The sequence below is a fragment of the Dermacentor albipictus genome, chromosome 4, assembly GCF_038994185.2.
Source record: "Dermacentor albipictus isolate Rhodes 1998 colony chromosome 4, USDA_Dalb.pri_finalv2, whole genome shotgun sequence".
NCBI lineage: Eukaryota > Metazoa > Arthropoda > Arachnida > Ixodida > Ixodidae > Dermacentor > Dermacentor albipictus.
Window position 1 is genome coordinate 137,440,334 of NC_091824.1, and position 25,417 is coordinate 137,465,750.

General features: G+C 50.7%; 1 protein-coding gene and 1 long non-coding RNA gene across 14 annotated transcripts in view; one reads left to right on the plus strand and one right to left on the minus strand.

Moving 5' to 3' along the window:
• The window catches only part of LOC139059338 (POU domain protein 2-like), a 582,494-nt gene that overhangs the window by 526,752 nt on the left and 30,325 nt on the right, over window positions 1–25,417 (plus strand). The window contains exon 1 of one of the 13 annotated variants that reach the window (XM_070537624.1): window positions 2,170–2,325. The exons of the other annotated variants lie outside the window; for them this stretch is intronic. Coding sequence (XP_070393725.1) covers window positions 2,307–2,325 — 19 coding nt within the window. The 5' untranslated portion in view covers window positions 2,170–2,306. Of the gene's footprint in view, window positions 1–2,169; window positions 2,326–25,417 lie in introns of those variants that run through there. 13 annotated transcript variants of the gene reach the window in all.
• On the minus strand, window positions 13,655–23,604 carry LOC139059340 (uncharacterized). The gene is made up of 3 exons (XR_011514101.1): window positions 23,574–23,604; window positions 23,406–23,480; window positions 13,655–13,736 (listed from the first exon to the last, which is right to left on the minus strand). It is a non-coding gene; the product is annotated as an uncharacterized lncRNA (long non-coding RNA).

Consider the following 25,417-nt stretch of genomic DNA (forward strand, 5'->3'; position numbering starts at 1 on the left):
TCCAACAGAGAATGAAACCGCGAAACCCCAGGGGGAAATTAACTGTCTCCTCTTCTTAAAATTGAAATGTAGAAATAGTAAGGAAAAAGGGAAATGAACGTGGGAGAGTCAAGTTTGCGACGGGTGGCAACCGAACCCAGCATCATCCGCATTACGACGTGCTAAGTTCTTTGCTAGGCACTCTATACAACTATCGCGCCGGCCGCGCCACCGTCCCGCTTCCTTCGGTCTTAGTGTATATGCGTGCTAGATGTAGCCTTTGGAGTGTTAGCCAACACCACTTACGGCCCTGTAAGTACGGGTGTACTGTACAGTATGCCGCGCTTGCACGGTGTTTCTGTCGAAATTTTTTTAAAAAAGAGAGAATAATAATAGTAGCTTCGTCAAAACTGCGAGGGGTTCATGTTGAGTGAGCAAGTGAAAACGCGCTCGCTTCTTTCGCTTTGGTGAAGGGGGTGCGGATTCCGTGATGATGATAACTGTGATTCGAGTTTCCGATGCCTCACAGTGGGGCCGCCTTAATCGACGGCCGAGGGATAATCTTGACCATCTGGAGTTCTTTAACGTGTACCTGCATGGAACGCAAGAGCGAGCGCTCGATCTTGCATTCCACCTTTGTCAGAATGCGGCTGCGGAAGCCAGGAATGGAAGCCGCACTCTCGCGTTCAGTAGTATAGCAGAAAGTTAGAGAAGTTTTGCCGGGCCTTTGGCGCAGTGCATAAAGGTCTGAAGCCGTGCCCAGTATAATGTGTTACAGAAATGTCGTCGACAAAAATTAGTGCGCACAAAGTGTGCCCATCCGTGCGTGTTTGTTCTGTTATTGCCTTTCCAATAAACGCAAGGATGCACTTGATGCTTACTTGGAAGTGAAACGCGATAAGATAACACATATCTCCGCGCAGTATACATGTATGTGATGCCTCCGAGTGACATGAAACAACCTACGTGGCGCTTATCACAAGAAATCTAGATAATATCCCTCTGCAAGCTTGCGACCTACGTGTAAGTTGCGGAAGCCTTTTAAAATACTGCAACGCTGCCGCATTTTCTTTTCATTTGTTTTAGCACGTTAAAATTACCAGTGTCGATGGAAAAAGGGGTATGTGTATGAAGTGTGGGAAGCCGGTCATTTGGTAATGGTAGAGAGGGAATGGGAGTGCTTAGGAGAGCTTGTATGTGCACATATATACATATATATATATATATATATATATATATATATATATATATATATATATATATATATATATATATATATATATATATATATATACTGCTCCGGACCACAGTCAGTGGCACCTTGCTCCTCAGGGAGGCAGCACCTATGTCGAGTGAGCTGCTGAAACAGACTTTGCAATGTGGTTGTGGTTAACGCGGTTTAAATCATTGACCCGACACCGTAAAGAGGTGCGACGTAATGCTGACGCATCTCTTTCGCATTTGCCGCTAAATGGCTACAAATCCAGTCGAAAAGGAAAAATTTCGGCGTAATTTGCGAGCATTAGTGTTTCTTTTATAATGGATGGCTAAATGCCGTTTTCCTCCTTCCTTTTCTGCCACTAGCCCACCATCGTCGCAACTTACGTAAGCGGTCGAGAAAAAAGGGGCCGTGCTCTCCGCTGCTGACGTGCGCCCTCGCCATTTCGCACATTCTCTCCTCACGCGTGGTCGCGCTACACTCTTATCAAGCAAATCGAGGCCCGCGTTTCGCTTATCACGCGTCCAGCCGTTTTGCGCAACGGTTCTTTTCCTGTAGGCGCTCTTCTCCGCGTGGCGTTCGCTTGCCTCCTTCGCGAGAATACATTACGGCTGCGCGAGCTCGCACGCGACCACTCAAGTCTCTCGTCGGCGTCTTGCGCGCGCTCATTTGCGTGCCGCTTTGCATATCAGCGCCACCGGATAAGCCCGTCGGGCCGCCACTGGTCGCGCGGCGGCGTCAGCCCGGGCCTTCGGCGCCTGCTTGCGCAAGTCTGCGACCAGCACGAGCAGCGTGGCCGGATATCGCGTGCACCTATCGCCTGTTGTGCCTTGGGCATATATTTGCCTTATGCAAGACGAGCGTTGGAGGGCGCGCCCTTATCTCCTCCGGGGCTGGAATTGCCGTCCCCGCCGCCGCCGCTGCGCTTCGCGTTTCATTGCCCTATCGGCAGCAGTCGCCTGCCGCCGCCGGCGCTCTGATAGGAAAATACAAATACAAAGTTGCGCGCACCCTCGGGCAGAGTGGCGATAAGGCGAAAAACTCGCTCGCAGCCGTAGCAGCAGCAGGCAACGCGCATCGCCGACATGCACGCGCCTACCGGAGTACGATGTGCCGGCGCAGCAACGGTACGTATATGTCGCCGCGCAGATCGGCGACAAACCCGCGCCGGCTTTCCGCTGCTTGCGCTTGGTGTGTGTGTGTGTGTGGCTCGCGTGCGTGGCACGATTCGGCATTGCCCTCCCGGGCGCCGACGCTGCCATGGCCGCCGCGTTGGCCTTCCGACCGCCGCGGTGCGAGAAGCGCGGAGGACGTTTGCGCGCCTGCGGCGCGGCTGCATGCAGCTCCGCGCTTGGAGCGGCCGGGCACGTTCCCGGGACACGGGCCGAGATAACTGTTGCTTGTTCGGTGTCCGGGTGGTGACGCGGCACCGCCAGATTGATTGTCCTCGTGCTGGTTTGTATCGGCGCACGGCCCCGCTTCGCGCCTGTGAATGTCGTACGACTTCGAATGCACCGCGGGAGATATGCCATCAGCAGCCTGCGTTTATTTCTGCTATTTTTAAAATGGTGTTTATAACGTTTACTTCGGCATTTACGCGATGGTTCCGCACGCGATTGCGAGAGTACGCCTGCACTATTTGCATACTCGTGACAGTGGAATCTGCATACAACCTGAGTTTTGGAGTGGCAGCAGTTCAAGGAAAAGGAATTGCTGCATCTGCTGCCAGACAACGTGGGGAACTGACGGTTCGCAGCAGCACGTTGTTATTACGTGCTCAGCCGATAGGAGCTCTTGTGACGAATGTATTAGCTCACGTGTGCCATTCTTCTCGCACGTGACCACGTGTGCCAGCATGCTTGGCTTTTGAGTACTTGGCTTATTTGTTTTACAGTCTCGTGGGCCATGCTGTTAAGAAACGTGTTTAAAACGTGTTGCGACATCACTAGCCGTGCTACGATGCTGTACGAGCCAATTTACCACACTTGCAAAATGATGCTTCCGAGTCTTTGCCGGAGTGTCTCTGCATTTGCGTCCGTTCTTCTCGCCAGATAGTTGTATTTCTTAATTAATGCCCTGTTGATTTCGCTCTTTCATTCGTCTTCTCGGCGGACTCTGTGCAATCTTATATATAGAGTGTCACTTCCGCGAGATTTCATTCTGGAGGTGCTTAATCCATGAGGAATCCAGACTATACCAGTAATAGCAACTTCGGTATCGCTGAACAGGTATGCAGGCTGTACAACACGTTGAGAGTGTTGAGAGTCCACTCATGTGGCTGTTGAACTTTTCAAATCTGAATTGCCTTTGCCTCACCGTTGTCGCAAAGCTGTAGGGACCGCGCGTCAAAAGGAGGTATTCTTATCACAACTCGCTTCGTCTGCTTTAGATGGAGAGCTAGGAGGTGTAATCAGCGAGGCTAAACGAGGGCCGTCTTACGCCGTGCTGCCCCCGCGTTTTCTTCAGCACCCCTATATATCTACAGCGCTGTTTCGTTATGCCTTCCGGCAAGGTTATAGCGTCTGTAAGCGGCGGCTAAACTTTTCATTACTGGTTCCCGCTTTTTCCTGTTCCACTCTTCCATTCCCCCTGTGTAAGGTGGCCAATCGGATGCTGTCTGCGTCAGTGTCGCGAACTTCCCTATTTTATTTCCCCGCACTCTATTCTGCACTCGAGTCGAAGAAAGAAATAGGCTCGGTGTTGTGGTTTCTTCGTGCACACAACAACACGAAAGTATCTGCTTTGAGAGGTTTCACGCACAAACAAGGAATTTTTTTCTTTTCCACATTATTGAGGCGAAGTAAGCTCTGACAGTGCATGTTCGCATCTCACCTGGTACGGCTCGCTAAACGTAAAGAGGGGGCACAGTTATTATTGGTGTTAGCTAGCCTCGTCTGGCATCCAAACATCAACATCTCTCGAAGTCCAATACAAACGTTAAAAAAAAAAAAACGTAACAACTTCTGCGTGGCCTACGCGAAGTTGCTGCAAGGCTGCGTTTTACTATATGTTGTGAAACGTAAAGGAGCTAAAAGGCGCGCCGTGTCGCTGTAGCGCATAGCGCAGTTACCACTTTGTTTTGTTTGTTTGTTTGTTTGTTTGTTTGTTTGTTTGTTTGTTTGTTTGTTGAAAAAGCTGATGAAATAGGACATTTGGAAGGGGTGGTTGGCCAACGTAAATGCTTCCCGGACCGCACAGGGATGCAACGAGAACTCCCGTATATAGCGCTACTTGTATACGGTTTCAGCCGTGAGCGTGCGCTATCGGAGCGGCCATACATATAGTCATATATCGCCAAGATATGAGCGCCGCCGGTGGATACGCTGTTTGCGTCTCGTATCTCGCTCGACAAAACAGCCTAGAAAAAAGACAAAAAGTATTCGCGTGACCCCGACATTGCGATTACGCGGTCTTTGAGGCTGGCACTAGCGAAATCGTCGTTCAAAACTACAGTAATAAAAAAAAAGGAAACTCGCGGACACAGCGTGCAGCTCACTTAGGCTCGGCGAAATCAGCGCCCGTGTATCAGGCGCACGAAACGACGACCTGTCGCGGCGACGTTCCCTTGAGACCATTTTCCTCCCTCGCGCTTATCGCGAAGAGGCTGCAAGCTGCCTGGCACTGGAACATGTCCGTACGAAGAGCTAATGAGCAGGAGAAGCGCAGAAAAAGCTGTAACCGTTATCGGTTGTAGGTACTGTCAGGATTGGGGGCTCAATCCCATCGTCCGTGGTCCTTTGCCAAGATTGGAGTACGGCATGAATTCGAAGGTAGCTGGCCCATGCCGTCGTCCAACTTATTTACGCTGAGATCGTTGATGAAGTGAAGAACTGTTTCTCATCGAGAACGAGGAAAAGGGTTTATTTACAGAAATTAAATCAGTCTAACATGACTGCTTGAGAAAAAGAGTATCAGTCCAACATGACTGCATGAGAGAAGTGACTCAGTCTAACATGACTGCTCAAGAGAAGTGTCCCAGTCTAACATGACTGCTCAAGAGAAGTGTTCTCAGCATTCGCACAACCACAGTTTTTATACACTCGATCCGCCGGTCCTACGACGCGGCGACTGTTCGTTTACTCATCACCAACTCGCCGCTGCTCTGCTGAGCAGTTTACGTACACAAAGGCAACCGCGCTCTGATGCCCGACGACGGCGTTGGCGGGGGTGCCGAAGCGTGAGACGCACCAAAATACGTTGTCCCCACGGCAGCTTGTCCATGCGTGTCAAATCAGCTCCGCGTTGGGGAACTCCGGAATCATTGTTCACGCACCGAACTAGTTCCGTCACAATGTCGAAGGGGCTGGAGGAAGGCGGCGGATTCCAGCGCAAAGGCCGCTTCTTCGAACGCCTCCCAGCTGCAGCGACGGAGAGGGAGAGGTGCGCGTCGTGTCGCCCTGTCGTAACTGTGTGGCAATCTTGTTTTGCAGCACGCCATTCTTGACAGCGCCTCCATGGCCCGGAAAGTCTCGACTGTCTAGCGCTGACAACCGCTAGGCAGGAAGAGAACGGCTGCTGGTCAGGGGGGGATTGATGTCTTGGCTCGCAGCGACCACTTGTGCATTGATGTCACCGCCCCAAAACATCCAACAAGGACAGGCAACTGCAAAATGAACCCCACAACACGGCTCTGCGCCGAGATGACGTGCATTGGCTCTCACTTCAGACTCGCTAGGCTTCAAAAAAAACAACAACAACATAAGTGCAGAAACAAAAAAAAATGCTACATTTCACTATGCCAATTTCTGAAGCAAATTCCTGCTGACAAATTCAGCAATTAAAGGAGGGAATTCTGCTAAATGAGAGGGGATCTTCTTCGCTTAATAAAAGTTAACACTAGTAACCTTAAAATTTAGGCGGGACCCTCAAACGCAGAATTCAAATTAGCCTGCTCAAACCATCTGCATTGCTATGCAACTTTCCCCTCTTATATCTAACGGAGAAGTTGTACTCTTGGAGAGTTAGGCTCCATCGGAGCAAGCGGCCGTTTTTGTGTGACATTTGATTGAGCCACGTCAGAGGACAGTGGTCGGTCTCGAAGATGAACTTCGCTCCGTACAAGTAACACGACAACTTCTGAGCGGCCCAAACCAAACAAGCGCATTCCTTCTCTGAAGCGCTGTAGGCTTCCTCCCTTACATTTAGTTTACGGCTGGCATAGAGGATAGGATGCTCCTCGTTATCGTCGCCGACCTGACTAAGTACCACGCCCATACCTCTGTCGCTTGCGTCGCATTGAACTATGAATTCCTTTGTGTAGTCTGGCGCGCGAAGCACAGGGCGAGAAACCAATAGCGTTTTCAAACTTTGGAAAGCGTTCTCTTTGTCCTTATCCCAGTGTACGTTACTCGGTGCTCCCTTTCGGAGGGCGTCTGTTAATGGACTTGCCAATTGCGAGTAATTCGGAATGTACCGTTGATAGTACCCCACAAGTCCCAAAAATGAACGAAGGTCCGTTTTCGTGCGCGGCTGAGAAAAATCTCCAATCGTCGCTATTTTCAGCTCAGCCGGCCGTCTCATGCCCTGACCGACAACATGGCCCAGATAAGTAACCTGCGAACAACCAAACCTACACTTTTCCGCTTTCATCGTTAAGCCGGCTTTAAACGTACGAAGCCTCGCATTCTTGTCGTAATAGAATTTGGCGTTCCTTTGAGCTATTTCCATGTTCTTTCCGACTAGTTCTTGGGTTGCGCTTAGCCGTTCCAGTAAATTTAGCACGTATTCAACCACGGTTGGACTCTCCCCTCTTTCCTCCCACATCTCTCTTAACATTCTCAGTGGAGACCGGAGTGTCCTCCCATACACTAGTTCTGCTGGTGAGAACCCTGTCGCCTCATGTGGAACTGTTCGCAAAGCAAACAAAGTTGCCGGCAGACAGTTCTCCCAGTCCTCCTTGTGCTCGTAACATAGCGCACGCAAAACTCGCTTAAGCACCGAATGCCACCTCTCTACACTGTTTGACTGAGGGTGATAGACAGAACTGTGTATTAACTTTACCCCGCACTTTTGCAAGAATGTGGAAGTCAGTGCGCTCGTGAATACTGACCCTTGATCTGCCTGAATTTCGGCTGGAAACCCAACTCGTGCAAACACTGTCAAAAGCGCGTCTACTACTTCGGTGGAGCTGAGCTCTTTCAAAGGGATTGCTTCTGGAAACTTGGTAGCCGGACACAGCATGGTAAACAAGTACCTGTAGCCTGATTTTGTTTTTGGAAGAGGCCCTACCGTGTCTATTACAAGCCGTCTGAAAGGCTCTGTTATTAAGGGCACTACCTTCAGTGGAGCTTTCCAAGTCTCTCCTGGTTTACCAGAACGCTGGCAGGCGTCGCATGATCTTACAAAGTTTTCTACATCTTTGAAACAGCCAGGCCAGTAGTATTCCATAAGCAATCTTTCCTTTGATTTGTTTATGCCTAGGTGGCCGGACCACCCATTTCCATGACAAAGACTCAAAAGGTCCTCCCTATACTTAGTAGGTATGACTAACTGATCTAAAATCCTACCCTTTCGATCTCTGTAATGCCGATACAACAATCCTCCTCTCTCATGTATCGTTACGTTGCGCCTAGCAATGCCTTCTTTAGCTGTGTCACGTAATTTAGCTAAGCTCTCATCATTCTTTTGCTCAGCTGCCAGTGACTCTCTATCCACGCGTAAGAGTTGATCAAAGTTCTTTGAGGCCGGTGATAATAACGACCCTGTCTCGCTTGTAAGCGCGTCTGCTTGCTCTTCCTGCAGGCTAGAACTCTGACACTCTAGTGCTACGCTCTCATTGAGCTGGTCAACTGGCAGGCTCTCCTCAACTGTTCTTTTGTCCCTCGGGCCTAGCTCGGATTCGGGTATTGAAGCTATCCCCTTTTCTGCTTCAGCTGGAGGAGCTTGAGCATTTTCAGCCGAAAGCGCCGCGATCTTACGAGCTTGGCCTCTGGTCAATGCCTGTACTATGCCCTCTCCCAGTTTGAGCCCTCTGTCACGCAGTAACTGATTCGAACGATTCGAAAAGATGTAGGGATACTGCAGTGACAAAAATTTGGAAACTGCAGCCTCAGTCTCTAGCTCCCCGAATGGTCCACTGATTTTGACTTTGGCCATGGGCAGACACACGCTGTGTTCTTCTACAACCTGTTTTATCCATGCTACTTCTCCGGTGAAGTCATCTACCATCACGTAAGACGGATGGACAATGTCCAGCGTGGCGGCACTGTCTCTTAGCACTCGGCATGGTTTTCCATTAACTTGCAGGTTGTGGAGATACGGACTTAAAAGTTCCATATTCTTATCTTTTTCCTCCACGTAGGAAAAAACTACGCTAGACTTCTCGCAGTTTACAGCTATATGTCCCAGTTTGTGGCATTTGTAACAGCGAATTGGTCTAACAGATTCGAATTTTCTTTTCTGTTCTTTTTGTGCGGTTTCTCCGTTAAGTTTCTCCTCGCTCTTTTCTGCGGGCTTTTCCGCCAGGTCTACAGGCTCGGATCGTCTAGTTTGCGCACCCTTTTTGAACGGAAATGGTTTCCGCGGTCCATTTCGACCGTCCCAGTTTCCCTCCTCGGCGTTCAACTTTCTACGGGTTGCGTACTCTTCGGCTAATTCAGCCGCCCTTTCCACAGTGTTTACATTACCTCTGTCTTGCACCCACAGTTTCACAGCTTGGGGGATGGTTTTGTAAAACTGCTCTAGACACATGCATTCAATGATCATGTCTCTGCTGTCGTACGCTTCCGCGCTTTTAAGCCACTCGACTAGGTTGGCCTTTAAGCTATATGCAAACTCCGGATAGCCCTCGCTGTCTTTCTTGCCTGTGCTCCTAAACCTTTGCCGAAAAGCTTCGGCTGAAAGGCGGTATTTCTTCAGGAGACTAGCCTTAACTTTTGCATAATCATATGCATCCTGCACACTCAGTCTGGCGATTACTTCCGCTGCCTCACACGGCAACATAGACAGCAACCGCTGTGGCCATGTACTCGGACCGAAGTTCATCTTTTCGCAAGTCCTTTCAAAATTGCTTAGGAACAAGCCTATGTCGGTCCCGACCTCAAATGGCTTTAATAGCCTGTCCATGCGGTATGATTCTGCCTCACTTGATCGTCCCAGAGCGCCTTCACTTCCTTGAGACAACTCCAAACGTTTGCTTTCAAGTTCAAGTTGCATTTTTCTTAACTCGCGATCTTTATCGCGTTCCTCCCTTTCTTTATCGCGTTCCTCCCTTTCTTTTCTCTCTCGTTCTTCTCTCTTTTTCAGAAGTTCAAACCCCAGTTCAACTTCTTCCTCACTGGCCTGTTCGGAAATGATATGCAATAATTCTGATTTTAGCATTTCCTTACGTACATCTAGGCCCAGCTCCTCCCCAACAATCAACAACTCGTCTCTCAGCAGTGTCCTTAATTCCATGACTGGTGCTTTACTGCCTTGATTCTGCTCTCTAAATCTAGCTAGGAAAACACAACCTAGCTAACACACAACAATCAAGCTTCCCTACTGTTCTAAACAGAACAACCACAAAATGAAGCCTAGAGAGTCAAAGCAAAAACCAAGCACTCACCGCAGATACAGCACCATGTCGCAAAGTCCATCTCACCGCTGTCAGCCAGTTGTCAGGATTGGGGGCTCAATCCCATCGTCCGTGGTCCTTTGCCAAGATTGGAGTACGGCATGAATTCGAAGGTAGCTGGCCCATGCCGTCGTCCAACTTATTTACGCTGAGATCGTTGATGAAGTGAAGAACTGTTTCTCATCGAGAACGAGGAAAAGGGTTTATTTACAGAAATTAAATCAGTCTAACATGACTGCTTGAGAAAAAGAGTATCAGTCCAACATGACTGCATGAGAGAAGTGACTCAGTCTAACATGACTGCTCAAGAGAAGTGTCCCAGTCTAACATGACTGCTCAAGAGAAGTGTTCTCAGCATTCGCACAACCACAGTTTTTATACACTCGATCCGCCGGTCCTACGACGCGGCGACTGTTCGTTTACTCATCACCAACTCGCCGCTGCTCTGCTGAGCAGTTTACGTACACAAAGTCAACCGCGCTCTGATGCCCGACGACGGCGTTGGCGGGGGTGCCGAAGCGTGAGACGCACCAAAATACGTTGTCCTCACGGCAGCTTGTCCATGCGTGTCAAATCAGCTCCGCGTTGGGGAACTCCGGAATCATTGTTCACGCACCGAACTAGTTCCGTCACAATGTCGAAGGGGCTGGAGGAAGGCGGCGGATTCCAGCGCAAAGGCCGCTTCTTCGAACGCCTCCCAGCTGCAGCGACGGAGAGGGAGAGGTGCGCGTCGTGTCGCCCTGTCGTAACTGTGTGGCAATCTTGTTTCGCAGCACGCCATTCTTGACAGTACGTGCGCGCGATAGTGCAAAGCCGACAAGGTTGCGGCGGTTCGACTATTTAATGCGACGACTGATCGTACATTCTGAAAGTGCGAAGTGGCGAGTGCGCTTAACGAGCTGTTGGGAGCTGCCTATATACGACGTCGCTTCTGTGCAGTGCTGGTCACTTGGTTTTGCCTTTCTGGCTGCGCGCTGCGGCGCCCGCATTGACAAATTGTTTGCGCTAACAACCGGCCGTCATGCAACTCCACAAACGAGCCTTGCAGCAAGCACATCTAAACTGCGTGCGCGGGGTTCGTAGATGCGTGGCGGGCTCCCAACTGCGCAGATTCTCGTCTCGAGATGCGCAGGAGCCGATAGCTTCTGTTTTACGGCAGCATAATCGGGGCCCGTATTCGCAAGAAAGTGCTTCTACGCTAGAACTGTTCGTGTAAGAACAGCTTCCGGCCAATCGTGATGTTGGACATATTATTAGCCAAGTCAGCTGGCCAATGTTAAACAACTCTTACGAGCAAGAACTTGCGCAAGAACAAACAAAAACGAAAAGCTTTGTGAATTCACAAAGCTTTTCGTTTGTCAGCTGCTTGCCAGCTGACAAACGCCTATATTAAGGTGCAAAAAAAAAAAAAAACATGCAGCAGACAATAGGGGACAACGGGCTCTGTCATTTCTTGCGTGTTGTGTGTTGTTCTTTTGTTGATAATGAATCGATACCAACTTGCCCAGCAAGAAGTTCAGCGATATGTTCGCTTACGCATATGTCCGTCATCACAATTGTATGGTACCTGTTCAATAAGGGCTATCCAGCATCACGATCTGCTGACACCTGCCCTTACGAAACATGTTTTAACGTAACACTTTTTTGCGTATACTGGCCATGGTTTCCACACCCAGAACAAGGATTCGGGTCTGTCTGAAATCTTATGGATATTTTTTTTCCCCGTGGACTGCGGGAACCCTCTGGCGCGCCTTATTGGGATCCTGGCATCTTTCCCTGACACCGGTTTCCGAGCGATTCTGGTGTTCGTCGTGGACATCGCCCTAGCCGATCGCCACTGAGCCCCCTCCCCACACCTATGGTGGTTCGACCGCTGCTGCTGCTTCCCTGTTTCTTCCACCACTCTTTTCTACCCCTTCCCCCCTTTGCAGCGCGGTTGAGGTGTCCTCATCTGAGAGACAGTTACTGCGCTGCACTTTACCCCATGTTTCTTCCTTCCCAAACAAGAATCTCTCTCTCTCTCTCTTTCCCTTTCGCTTTCGGACGGGCTCGCGCACGCGCGTCGCGGAAAGCGCCACTTCGATAAGGCGCGATTCTCCTGCCCGTCCCCCGTCGTCCCCTTCCGTGGTTCCCGAGGAGCGCGTGATATGCATGCGCTAAAAGGAGGCGACAGATCGCGGGGCACTTTCGCGAGGTCTGCGTGATTGTGGGTCTGCAGGAGAACCTTGAGTTATGCCTCGAGATAAGGCGGGTCGTGCTAGCTTGCTCGTGCTGGCGCGTCGCTGTTTTTGCCATTTGCAAGTCGTGGGCGTGTTATGGGTCCTTGTCGGCGACGTGATATGATTATGCAGGGGAAAAGGGAGCCTTCTCTGGGTCTCTGGGCAACGGTGAAGTGTGCCCCGCAGATAAGGCTCGTGCTGCTGCGCCCCTGTTTTGCCTCCTTATCGGCTCACTTGCATCGTTGGAGAGGCAACCGCGTGTATAGCGGACGTGCTTACGAGCCCGTCGTCGAGGCCGCACTGGGCACGTGCTTCGATATATAGGCCTCGTGCGAGGCGTCGTCAGGCCCATGTAGGCTTAGCCGGAGAAAGCGTGTTTGAGAAAAACTGGGAGAAGTTAGCCTCGGTACAGGGACACAGAGTATAGGGACAAACGGTAAATCTTCCGTGACTGTTAAATTACTGTTCCAGAACCCGATAAAGATTCGCCGAGTATGAAGCGAAGGCCAAAAATTATTGTAGTGAATTTTGCGCCCCTAACTAGGGCGCGTATGTCTGCATGATGTCGCTATTTTCACAATATTTTCATATGTTTATGGGTGTTATTATATTTTCGGAGCAGTCAGAAAGAAAGATCAATCTGCATAAAGTTTATAGCATGTTTGTTTTCGACCACAATATAGTTATTATTATTATTATTATTATTATTATTATTATTATTATTATTATTATTATTATTATTATTATTATTATTATTAAGCGGACTATAGCTTCGGCGAAACACTGCCAAAGCCTGTCACGTTAACCTCGTGCAGGAATTTCTCCTCGGTGTCGCCACTTGCATGACTTCTCTATTTACACGTTCGGAAGCGTAATCTTTCAGTCCAGCTTAACTGTAGGGTTTATTCTTACTTAAGCACAATAAGCGAGTACACAAGAAGGAAAGCCAGAAAGGACAGTTGCTCGTCGTGTCTGGTTTTCCTCCTTGTGTCCTCGTCTTTTGCGCTTTAAAAGTCAAGTATATGGATTCTTAGAAACTCGCCCAAATTTCAGTTCTCGCAGTATTTATTGGTTGTCAAGGGTATTCTGCGTAACGCTACGGAGTCAGATTAGTGCACCATTTTTGTTGCGCAGCAGCGTAACTTTCAGGATCGGTAAAATCTTTGACTCTTGATCAGCTTCCGCCGTTCGCATAAACAAATGTGAAGTCAGCCAGCTAATCTTACCCAGAATAACTCAGTATCGGCCAAACCGAAGTGCCTCCGTAACAATAATCGTTGCGTACGATGGAGCTTGGATCGCACGTGCGATCAGCGGCGATATATACCGCGATATATACCGCGATATTTCTGTGGTTACGTCGATTTCTACCATCCTTAATATTTACAGATGTGTATAGACAGCGTTATAGAACACTGCCCGGCACGTTGCTAGACTTATCGTCTCTCATGCCGCATGTTCAATGGTGGCGCCTACGGCACTCGTCGACCATATTACGGGAGTGAAAACGCTTGCACGTCTCTCGCGATGAGTCGCTGCTGTGAACGGGACATACACGTGTCGAACGGTACCTGCGTCTGCTGCAAGGAAAAAAAAAGAAATAAAAGAGATCCAGAGACGACTCAGCAAATCGCAATGGAAAGCGAAGATATCTATCCAGCTGGAACCGGAGGAAACGTCCACCTGCTCGAAGCCGTGTGGTTCAAAGTTGGTGGGGACCGTCATGCGACCAGCGGTGAAGTTCGTCTAGGGCACGATATGAGCCCTAGTAAGGAAAACAAGGGAGGAAAAGAGGGGGACGCGATCATCACACAGGCACAAGTAACAGAGATACTTGCACAAGCTACAGAGATATGCAGAATGCTAGATTGCAACATGCTTCGTCTCGTCAACTCCATGCAGTACAGCGAAAGTTACGTTCGCATCAGCCAATTAGAAGAGAGAACCACAAGAAAGGCTCCTCCACTTTCCGCCACCGATCGCGCTCTGCGTAATGTCGACTGAATGGAAGCTTCACGGAAGGATTTGTAGCGCACAATGGGCGAGAGCCAAATCGGCTCTCGTTTCTGATTGACTTCCAGGGGCTCCAGCTTTCTGCGCACTGCGCGGAGTTGATGAGGCGCAGTATAGTAAAGCCTAATTAGTTCGCGCTTGCACAGGTGGCTATTTGTCGCATCCCGATTCAAAGGAGATATCGTTAGCAATCGCAATGGTCAACGAGGCACTTAGCGTTGGTTTCGGTACCGAGCCGGACTCTGTAGTGAAACACCACTCGTTTTCTCGGAATACGCGTGAGCGAGAAATGCGCATCGTCGGTGGCGTGCCTCCCTCCGCCGCGGAGTGACTCAGCGAGCGAAGGCACGCCGCTCTCAAATTGGCACCCTTTGCACGGGGCGAGGCCCATTTGTATATATCCGGGTTGTGTACGCGACAGACCTCCGCGCCGCGGCTTTGTGACGCCAACTGCTGACGCGTGGCATCGGATGCATCTGGGAGGAGGAGGATGCCTGCTCCCCGCTCCGGCGATCCTTTCATCCCGCGGGCGCCGGCCGCGCTTTTTCGCCACTCCTGGCTTTGACTCATCTCCCGAGCCCCGCTGGGCGGACCGAGCGCGCCGGCATTCGAGCCCCCCATCCCGGCGTGTGCACTTATTCTGCTCCGCTATGCATTGTTTTCGCAAACGTGTCCTTTCTTCCAAGCGGCAAAACAAAAGCACTTTGTCTCTCCGCCGGCTCTCCCATCGGCGGCAGCAAAGAAAGTGCACACGCCGACGTTCTTGGGAAAAAAAAAAAAAGCGTTACGTCTCCGCTCCGTTCGTGCGCCTCGTGCGTTCCCTGTTCCAGACGGCGGGTGAGAAAGGCGAAGTGAGAGAATGATAACGGTACAGGGGCGCGAATAGGGAAAACGTATTCATGGACGCCAGCGAAGGAGAATAAGACGACAGTCAAACAAGCAGGCAGGCAAACAAACAAACAAACAACAATATTAGCGCTCCAGAAAGGTGCCCGTGTCACTGAGACCCTTTCGCCTCACTCTGGCGAACATTTGTTGTACGTTGGCCTCGCTGACTTTGCTATACTGCGTGGGCAACGCGAGGAGGCTGGCTCCAGGGAGCTTCGTTCTCTCGGCAAGGGGGCAAGCTGGGGGCGGCAAGAGGGGGGCTCTTCGCATAGCGCCCGCTTGTTTTCAGCTGTGTATGTGTATGCGTGAGAAAGAGAGAGAGCGGGGCGCTCTTCGTCCTCTTGTTTCGCAAATTCGTGCGACGCTTTCTCGAGAGACTGATGGCTCCGGCACCGCGGTCTCCGTGAGGAGGAGAGGGTGCCACCGGACAGACGCCGCGGCGCGAGCTGCTTCCGAGCGGCGACGGCGGTGGCGCACTCGTAAAAAAACAATTTCTGTCGACGCGTTGGCACTTTCGTTCGATTGATCTGCCATTGACACGGCGCCTCCCCCCCCCCCCACCTCCCCCCACCTCTACGTGGCGTCTTCTTTTGCTCCCGCGGTTCGGCTCACGTGCGTGCGTGCGTGCGTCGCGCGATAGGCGGGCTCCTCCGTGGGGCTCGGGGCGCGAGCACTTGCAGGGAAGCAAGACAAAAAGTAAAAAAAGAAAAAGCTGCAGCAGTAGCAGCAGCCATCGCGCGCTCCCTTCGCTATGCATGCATCCCCATATATATACGGGCGGAATTTTGAGGAGGGTCGTAAGTCTTGTGGACGTAACAGAATTCAATTTCCAACGCGCCTCTGCCGCCGATCGGGCTCTGTTCTTTTGTCGCGCGCTGCCCGGCTGCCCTTTTTGTTGTCGTCATCTTCGCTCGGACGCCGGCGACACCGAGTCGCCTCTTCTCTCCTCCACAGCCCGATGCTCTCTTTCTTTTTTTTTTCTTTATTTAGCGGTCCTTCGTTTTCCATTTCGTTTTGCCGGGTTCGTTTCACTTCTTTTGCCCGTGTTGATCGCTAAAGTGCGCGTTTTCTGACGTGTCATCCTTGCTTCTTTTGCTCGTGGCGAAAGTCTTATAGCGTTCGTGGATTTTTTTTTTTTCTGCTTCTTGGCACTGTGTCGTTCCCGATCGCCTCCTCCACCGTTCGGTGGCACTCGGTGCGTTGATCTCCCGGTCGTTGGTGCTGGCCCACGGACGAGGGCGCGAGCTCCTTTCCCCTTGTGACAACGCCACACAACGCCAGGAACCGAGCCACCACGCGCCTTCCTCGGCCTGTTTACAGTGGATGCATTCATTCGCACGTTGTCAGCTTGTTTCGACTGTCCTCTTTGTCTCGGTAATGTCTTTCTACGCGGCCGCTTTCTCCTCGCCTCGCGTATACGCTCCAGAGAGATCCAGAGTACCGGACTCCGGGGGCGGGGGGTCGGAGGGCTTCTTTTTGCTTCGGCGCGCTTCCCTGGCGTTGCGCTTTTTGCCTGGCGACTTTCGCGATAAGGGCAGCGGCCGACATTCTTGCCTCGGTATGGCGCAATACCTTTTTTTCTAGGAAAGCGTCAAAAGCTGTCGCATTTTTTATTTCATGCACTCTATTGCTGCTTTCTATGAAATTGGCGACGCTAATACCAGGTCAAGGTCAGCAAACGAGAAAACAAGAATACATTGGCGCCGCTGCAGCCTGTTATAACACGATAGCTGTAGCCTCATTGAGTCTTGTGACATCGGTCCACAACCGTTGATGTATGTGGCTTGTACGGACAGCTGAATGAATCTGTGTCCTTGCGTCGCGCTTGCATTTAGCTGCGTTTGTGTGTGTCTTTTAATCACTGCTCTACAGGCATTTGTGCCCTTTGTGCAATCATGTACAAATGTGTATCTCCCAGGCCTGTATAATTTCGTGTCACCTGACTCCGACTGACACAAAAAAAGGTAATCGTAAAGGTGTATCGCTAAAGCCAAGCAATGGGTCCATTCGAGGCACGCGACACTTCGTGAACCATGCCTCACGTCAGTTCGCTTGCCAGTTCTATGCTCGTGCGTGCTTGATATCAGTTTTTTTTATTTTATTAATTACCTCTTTGGGAGGTGGAGGAGGCGGGTCTATTGCAGCTGTTGGAAGGGCTCTGCTGATGTCCTGCATGGGACCTTGCGCACTCTCCATGGGACAAGTGTAGTGATCTGTGTGATCTAGTTTAGCACAAAGGTTTCTGGGCTAGATAATGAATTCCACGTGAATAGAATGGAGCTACAGATACCTTGCCTCCAGATCTAGAACCAGTAACAGTTTCCACAATATGGTTATCCGCGCCGTTTGTGTTGCGTGCAGTAGCAGTAGGCGGTTCCTCCGACCCTCAGATGGGTTTTCCAAGTGCAGCTGCAACTCTCTGAACGATTACTCTCGATCGTGAAACACCGCTATCTAATCAGTACGTCATCAGGATCGTGTTAGAGTATGGCGCTAAGATAGCCTTGCGCGGTGATCGTCCATAATTCTTGCCTGATCAGCCAATTCATTTATCACATGGGCTAGCTATAGACAGCACGCGAGCTATTTTCGTGCCGGCTTCCTGCGAAACGATTTCTTAGGAGGCGTTCTTTGAGTTTCCCCTAAATATCCCAGCTGTTTTTTTTCTCTTCAAGCGGGGAATTATGGAAGCCCGTTCGAGAATGCCTTTAACGATCACATTCGTGCGACCCTTGATACAGTTGCTGCTTTCTGGGATTCCGTGTTTGGATCTCATCAGCGATGAAATATTGTCGGCCCGATTTTATTATCGAACTCCCCTAATACCTTAAGCTTATTACAACGGGTGACTGTAGTGCCCTTAGTCGAGGAAACTGCAGGACCACCTCTCGCATGCAACAACGCTATCGTTGTGGTTGTGAACTGTACAGCTTATCCGCTATCAAATTCATACTGCTTCGCGATTGTTATTTACTGGCAGGAAGAGCTCGCTTTCCATCGATTGATTATCGCATCGAGCGCCCAGCGGCATCTGAAACAGTGCGGAACAGGACTCTCGGTAGCATTTGCACTTTTGTTTAGGTTTAATTTGATTGATTCAAATTTTGAATTGACGAAGACTTTCAAACTGATTTACACATCGCGTGCAGTTGTATGTCACATGAACGTTCCTGCCGTGTCTTGGTGCTTAACATATTCTTTCTTCAGATATTTTCGGCGGTCTCCAGTACACCCTTCTTTGAACAATCGTTCCGTTTATGATTTTGTCTTTTTGAAATCATGACTTCGGAACTGGTCATGCGGATCACGTTTCACATTGCCGTGAAGGCAACGTACTGTACATAAATACTTATTGCATATCAACGGAGTTCAGTCGCTTTCGCTACTCCCTCTTATTTTATTTGTTACTATTTTTTCTTTGTGTGTGTGTGTGTGTGTGTGTGTGTGTGTGTGTGTGTGTGTGTGTGTGTGTGTTGGCGGGGGGGGGGGGGGGCTGCTTTGCGGTTTCTCTGCGGCTTGCTTTGCAGACGACGTACTTGATCGTGTCCCCTTTGTGTTCCCCTACTTTGAGTATTCGAGGAGAACACCTGCGCCATGTCCACGCACAAAAAACAGCTCCGTGCATGCACAAAGTACAGCTTGCTTGGTGCGCCTTGCTTGTTTTCTGGAAGCCGTAGTTTTTTCGCTTTCGAGCCCTGTCGTTGCTACGCATTGGAATGGCAGATTAGTCAGGTGATCTATACAGTTACGATTGCCAAGCGCGGAGTTGAGGTGTTTTTTTATACGGGAATGCCATCTTGGCTGCGCCGTTGCCTATTCTGCTGCACTGCTACGTGTATCGGAAGAATACGCGCATCTCTGAAGGTCGGGATACGTGGAGCGTTTTTGCGGCGGCAAGTGTGCGATTTTCCCCCGACGGCGCGTATTCGACGCCCGGCGTCGAGAAAAAACGCCCGCCGCCGCAGATCAGGAGCCGCCAGATATTTGACGCGCGTCGTCGGACGTTGCCGGTAGCAGCCATCAAGGGCAGCCAATCATGGCTCACTGACCGGCGCCTCCGTCACTTCCGTCTTCCTCGCCGGCGCATGCTTTTCGCGCGCGCGCTTCTCTGTTCGCGGGCTTGACACTTTGTGTTAGCGCACGGCCACGGCTTCAAAGGCAGCTCGCGTGGAATTTAACGATAGGCGTATCTGCGCGTTGCAGAAGCGTCCCATATTGTGGGATAGCGGAAGGGTCTAATATAAAGATTATAAAGACGGAGACCCGTCTGTACGTCAGTCTTTTATGATTGCGCACAGCGTCGTCATACCGCTTATTTCCAACGCAATCTCTCCGCTAAATAGGCACAAAATATACTGATACATTATTAAAAGCAACTGAAGGAGCGAGTTTTAGACAGTTTTATAGTTTTTCTTTTGTATTTTGTTGTTGTAAAGAAGGAGCAAAGGTCTATAAACTTTATTTGTGCATTTCAAGTTGGCTAAAGCAGTTTTACCTTGTCTGGCCACATTGAGGCGACACCCGCCGCTTTTTCGCCCCATGTATATATCCCCCAGCCAGCGGAAATTGGGCGACACGCCGCCACCGCGTTTTCTGCTTTGCGAAATTCGTCGAGAAAGACGCTCCACGTATCCCGGCCTTAATTCATTTCACTTTCCTGTCTCTTAGGATCTCCATCACAGTTACGATGCTGAACGGATTACCAAGCCTTGTTGCCCGAGCTTCCTCACCACGTCATGTCGTGCTCACAGGCGCACTTGGCAGATGACTGTCGCAATCGGCAGCAACGTCAGTTGGCAGCTCCAAGCGTGGAGCGCGTCTCAGCCGCTTGCATGCGTGCGACCTCTCCCGACTGTTCCGAGCGAAGCGGCATACACTTGCAGCCCTCTTCAGTTTGTCACGTGTGCCTATTTGTCACTCCTTTCAGTCCGCTCGGGTTAAAGAAATCGAATTTTCCTCTGATTTTTTTTTTCTTTCCGGGTAGTGTGGAGGACCGCAGAAGAGCAGCCCGCGCATGTAAAGAAAGCTCGTATATGAGCCCCGAATGGAGAGGCGCTTTGGGGTGGGTCCCCCAGTGAGCAAAAGGGGAGACGGGTAAACGATCCACTGGGACCAGAATAGAGGCCGATCAGAGAGCTCTCCGCGCAACCACAGCAGCGGCCAATCCGTACACACAGGCAAAACTTCTCTGTATTCACGCCTGCATCTGGAGCATGAACGGGGCACGCGTCAAAGGAGCTGTCGCCCTGTCTCGGCCTGTCTCTGCAGCCGGGGCTGTAATGCGCCGGCATGCAGCGGCGGCTGCAAGTATGCGTACACGCCAGCCATATACGCACACACGCGCCCGGCTCGTGCTAGGCCCAACGTCGTCGGAAGCCCCCACCGTACGTGGCGTAATCGGATTACGGCCCGCGACGTCTGGTCGTCGCATAATGGCAGCGAGTCGGCGCGTGGGGCGACGCGAGGATAAAAGCGACTCGAGCCCGGGGCCCGTCCGCCGCCGCATCTTCCACTGCTGCGGTGACGGGCACGAACGTGCGGTCTCTCTCGTCCGATTGATGTGTATACGTATATAATAAGCTCTCCGTCGCTTCGTGGTTCCGGTAATCGGTCCTTTGCATACCGCCTTTGTCGTCTTTTCCGGCTAACGGTTTCTCGTTCAGACGGGGTCCCTGTTGGGTTTTTCCCCGCTGTGACTGAACTGTCAATGTAAGGGACGCCCAGAGCTCCCCGATCAGCTCCGGTGCGATTGCCCGATTTGCATGCGTCATAAATATACGCGCATGCGTGGACGTTTTGTTGCGGACAAGGTACCCAAAATCTAGCTTTGCCTTGCGAAATTTTCCAGGACAATCGGAGGTTTTTCTTTAGCTATACGAAGTTTCTTTCTATTGTTTGGTTGGGGGATCAACGGGAATGGGGGTTGTCAGTTAAAAATTATCGGGTTTTACGTGGCAGAACTACGATATGATTATGAGGCACGCCGTAGTGATGGACTCGGGACTAATTTTGACCACCTGGAATTCCTTAACTTACACCCAATCCATGGGGCGTGGGTGTTCTTACATTTTGCCTGGATTGAAATACGGCCGCCGCGGCCGGGATTTCATCCCGCGCCCTCGGGCTTAGCAGACAAACACCAAAGCCGTTGTACTCCGCCACCACGGTGGGTGTGGCGTTAGATCGCGCAGTACGACGCTGAGCGCCGATATAAAATACTTTTCGCTTATTGGTATCCCTTGCTCACATCGCTTAAGGTGGTCGACCTGCCTTAATGTTATTAATAATCATAGCGTGGTCGTCCTCTTGCGCCTTTCTCTTTATCGAACTTGTCAGCATTTTTGTAAGCGAGTTACTAAGCATCACTGGGTGTGTCGTTAGACAAGGCCAAGAAGGCTGTTCGACGCGAGATCGCTGGACGGAGCCGTAGCTTGAAAGGAAGTGAAGGTTTTGAAAACGTTTCGCAACGATCACGAAAAAGAAACTCCCTAAATTCCCTCAGAATCATTCAAGCTGGTTGGTATGCTTGATATCCGGTGAGTTCGACAAAAACACATCTCCCTTTTCGTGTAAATCTTTAAAGGCTCCGTGCCAAGAATCGAATTCAAGTGCACAAAGCACATTGCTGCCGCCTTCATGGCCGCGCTGCGCGGTTTAGGAAACGCGCGAACCTGCATCCGGTGATCGAGCTACGCAAAAGTTGGAGCGTTTGCGAGAACGCGCGTACACACGCACGCACACCAAGGCGCGAATCGCCAGTCTGAACGAGCCCCGATGGCTCGAATCTCGCACCGTGCATCCGGCCATCTCTCTCTCTCTCTCTCTCTCTCTCTCTCTCTCTCTCTCTCTCTCTCTCTCTCTCATTTCTTAGTAGTTCACCGTCTTGCTTCTTGAGGAACGCTCGAGGAGCCGATTGCAAAGCCTGTCCTAGAATTTCGGCCGCTTATTCACTCCTTCTGGCTCTGGGTCTTTCTTTCCTCATTCCCATTCACTCACCCTGTTTTCTGTATGTTGTAAAGCGTCGCGATTGCTGGCCCGCGTACCTTGTGAGCCCTGGAAAGGCACATGCGTGCGTGTTCGAATGCCTTCGCATAACGCTTTGTATACGTGGTGCATATATCTGTATTGGCGAGCTGCTCGCGGATATTGGAGCAGCGCCTGTAGACGTATATCCAGGGGACCAGCCAGCGGGGGGCAAGGGGGGGGGGGAGGCACGAGGCGAGATATCGGCCTTTAAAAAATTCATCCCGGCACTCCTAACCGGCGGGCGCTACCTCGCGGGCAACGCGCGTAATAGCGCCGTAAAAGACGCAGCAACATGCCATAAAGCTGCCTCGACAGCTCTACTGCTCGGCGTGCGCGTGTATAGATTCCGCGCGGGCGTGTGCGAGGTGGAGAGGGCGTGAGGAAACAATTTGTGTTCGGCCAACGTATGCGCCACATGCGCCGTGTACATACTATATACATACATCTATAGGTGTATCGGCGGCTGGCCTTGCGTATGAGCCACGATATAAAAAGAGGGAATGAAAGTAACGGTAGGGAAGAGACCAAGCCGGGCAGGCTCGCGTGCTCCTCGGCTTCCGTTATACGTCCTTATTCTTCCGGCGTGTTTGCAGGAGCGAGCTGAAGGAAATGGCGGAAAGGAAGCTGAGAGTGGAAACGGACGGGAGAGGGAGACGGCGCGCGTAGGCACCACGGGACTGAATGGAGGGAGCAGAAGAAAGGCCGTCCCGACGACGTTCATTGCGTCATTTGGTTGTGGGAATACGTGCTGCGGAGCGCGCGCCGCCGGCGTCGGCCGGGACGCTCTGTTGCCGACCAGAATAGCAGACGCAGCGGCTGCCATTTTTTTTTTCTTGCTTCTTCGTAGCTCACGCAGCTGGAGCCTTTTAGAGGAGGTTGAACGTGGCGGCGTGTCGTGCTGCGCTTGGAGTTACCGCCCCGCTGGTCGCGTCTCTCTTTTTTTTTTTTCTCTTGCTCCCCGTTAGCCGCCCCTGCCTTCGCTGGCTACTTCTTTGGTGGGCGAGCCCTCTTGGACCCGCGGCTGTGCATGTCGGAGCAGGCGAGCGCTTTCGAACGAACCGAGACGCGTGTGAGGGGGCGAGGCACAAAACGCACGCGTGCGCGGCGGCTCGCGCGGTGGATGCGCGTGGGGACAAGGAGCGGAAAATGATGCGGATGTCGCGGAAGAGGAGAAAGCGAGATGGCAGCACAAGCGGTGCGCAAGGGAGCAGGGCGCGCGTCCGCACAATGGCCTTTGCAAACGGCGGGGCATCTTGGGCGAGAAATGAGACCGTCCTTTGGCCGAGTCGCCCACGCTTCCTCTTCGCTAAGCTTTATCCGCTGTTGCGTCGCCTTCTCTTGTTTCTTTCCTTCTTCTTTTTTTTATTTTACTTTGTTTCGTTATTTTTCTTTATTTCGTTTTTCACGTTTGTTTTCACGTTTGTTTTGCCGACAAGCCCGGTTGGCATTTCGGCGTCTTGGAAAGCACGCGTTAGTGTTTGTCATATTCATCGACCGGTGCTCTTACCTGTCTGGCAAAGACTCCAGTCCCGAGGTGGTGGTTCTCTGCACAAATGGCACATGCCCGCCGTCAGGGATCGGCCTAGAATTGGGCGTTTTGGAGAAAGTGCATGAAAAAAGGTTTAGAAATGTAAAAACACTAGGGGTAGATGAACTTTGCTCTGAGGCCTCCTACCGTGTGGTCAGTAACTTCTTCTTTCAGTGCCCTTTTCTCTGTGCCTCTTCATCTTTGCGTATGATGATGATGATGATGATGATGATGATGATGATATATGCCTGTATGAAATTGCGCAAAATAAAACGTGAAATCGTTCCAAACAACTATGTCTTTCCTTTTTCTCAATTATTTATTTATATATTTATTTATTTATTTATTTATTTATTTTGTTTTGTTTTGTATCTGTTCCAACATCTGTGAGGAAATGCTACTTTACCGTTGTGTACTGTTACGGTAAGATACACGTTGTAAGGACACGACTTGTCACTTTAAGGGGTATTGTCTTCTTTTTTTTTTGCGAGAAAATGTGGGCCATATATCAAAGCAGTGTTTGGCGCAGTGCGCTAATTACGTGCTCTTGCTTCTATGTCCATACCGACTGGACACGCTCCGACAACGGCCGCAGATAATAAAGCAGCAAACTGTTTCGATAAAAAGCGGCTGGCAGCCGTGAGGCAACCTGGCTTCTAATAAATCTACAGGGTCAATGTCCTCTATGCGATTACGTATCGGGCGTCTCTTTGTTGCCGTAGGTCTTTGCGGTGGCGGTGGTAGCGATTTCGAGTGTGTCTTGTTTGGTATTTCGAATCTTGATAGACCCACGAGGTTGATTAAAAATTCGCGTGCATTTGAACTCTAGTGACTTTGAATTCACGCAAACGAAGATATGGCAGTTCGAGGGCGCGCCATCTGTTGCTGGCAGTCGGTTGGAGTTACATGCTTATCTTTTGCGCGTTCGGTACCCGTCACAAAAAAAAGAGAGAAAGAAAGAAAGCGTTTATAAATGTAGAAAGAAGGATTTCATTTAGTACTTGGCGATAAAAAGAAGGATTTATGGGAAGCAGCGGGTGACACAATTGGCTGCTTGCTTTCTCTTCTTTGGTGCGACCAGGTTGCTAACCTGTACCTGTGCATTCATTTGGCTCATGCGGCTAATAACGCCGCCATAAAGTTGGTACGGAGAAGGAGTATTTTGTTTTTATTAGTTCTTAGCTCGGAACGGAAACTGGCCGGCTTAGATTGTTGCATAGGCGCGCGGGCGGGATGACTGTATAAATAGTGCATGCGTACCGCACCGCGCGTGCATCGAACTTATATGTGCATCCTGTTTTGCGGCCGATATTCATGTGCGCGATTATAGCGAGACAGAACCAGGCAAATGTGCACTACATGTATCGACTGCTCGGTGCGTGTTCCGAATTGCAGCGCTCTGCAGTGCCCGACGTTGGCGGCACGTTTGCCGTTTCCTGCCTGCTTTTGGTACACCCGACTCGCACATGCGCGCATGTGCCACCATCGGCATGTTATAAAAATATTTTAAAAAAAAACTTTTGCAATTTGTTCATTCGGATCGATGCGGGTTCACCGGCCCCGTTGCGTCGTGTATATTCTTTCAAAAATAATGAGCAGCCGCACAACCGCCCGCACAGTGCGGTCTTCGGTACAGTTATCGGCCTTATTGCTCCGTATCTCCGGGGGTTGGGGTGGGGGCGTTTCCCCTAGAACAAAAGGGCACCGAGAACGTCAAAATCATTTTATTGTTGCTTCTAGCCGGCCGTCGATCGCTTCCAAGGCGGTGCCTGCGTCATGAAACGTGGCTTTCGTTCTCTATGACTATATATATATACGATCCCTCTGTCAGCATGAAACCTCCGAATACAACTCTCTCAATTAGTGCGAGAACGCTTCTGCAGCGCTAACAGACGGATCGCACGTGTCTAGGGGCTTCACGTCAGGAATTATACGGCTGCAGCGCCGTTTCTTCTTCTTCTTCTTTTTTTTTTTTTTAGTCGGAGGGAGGA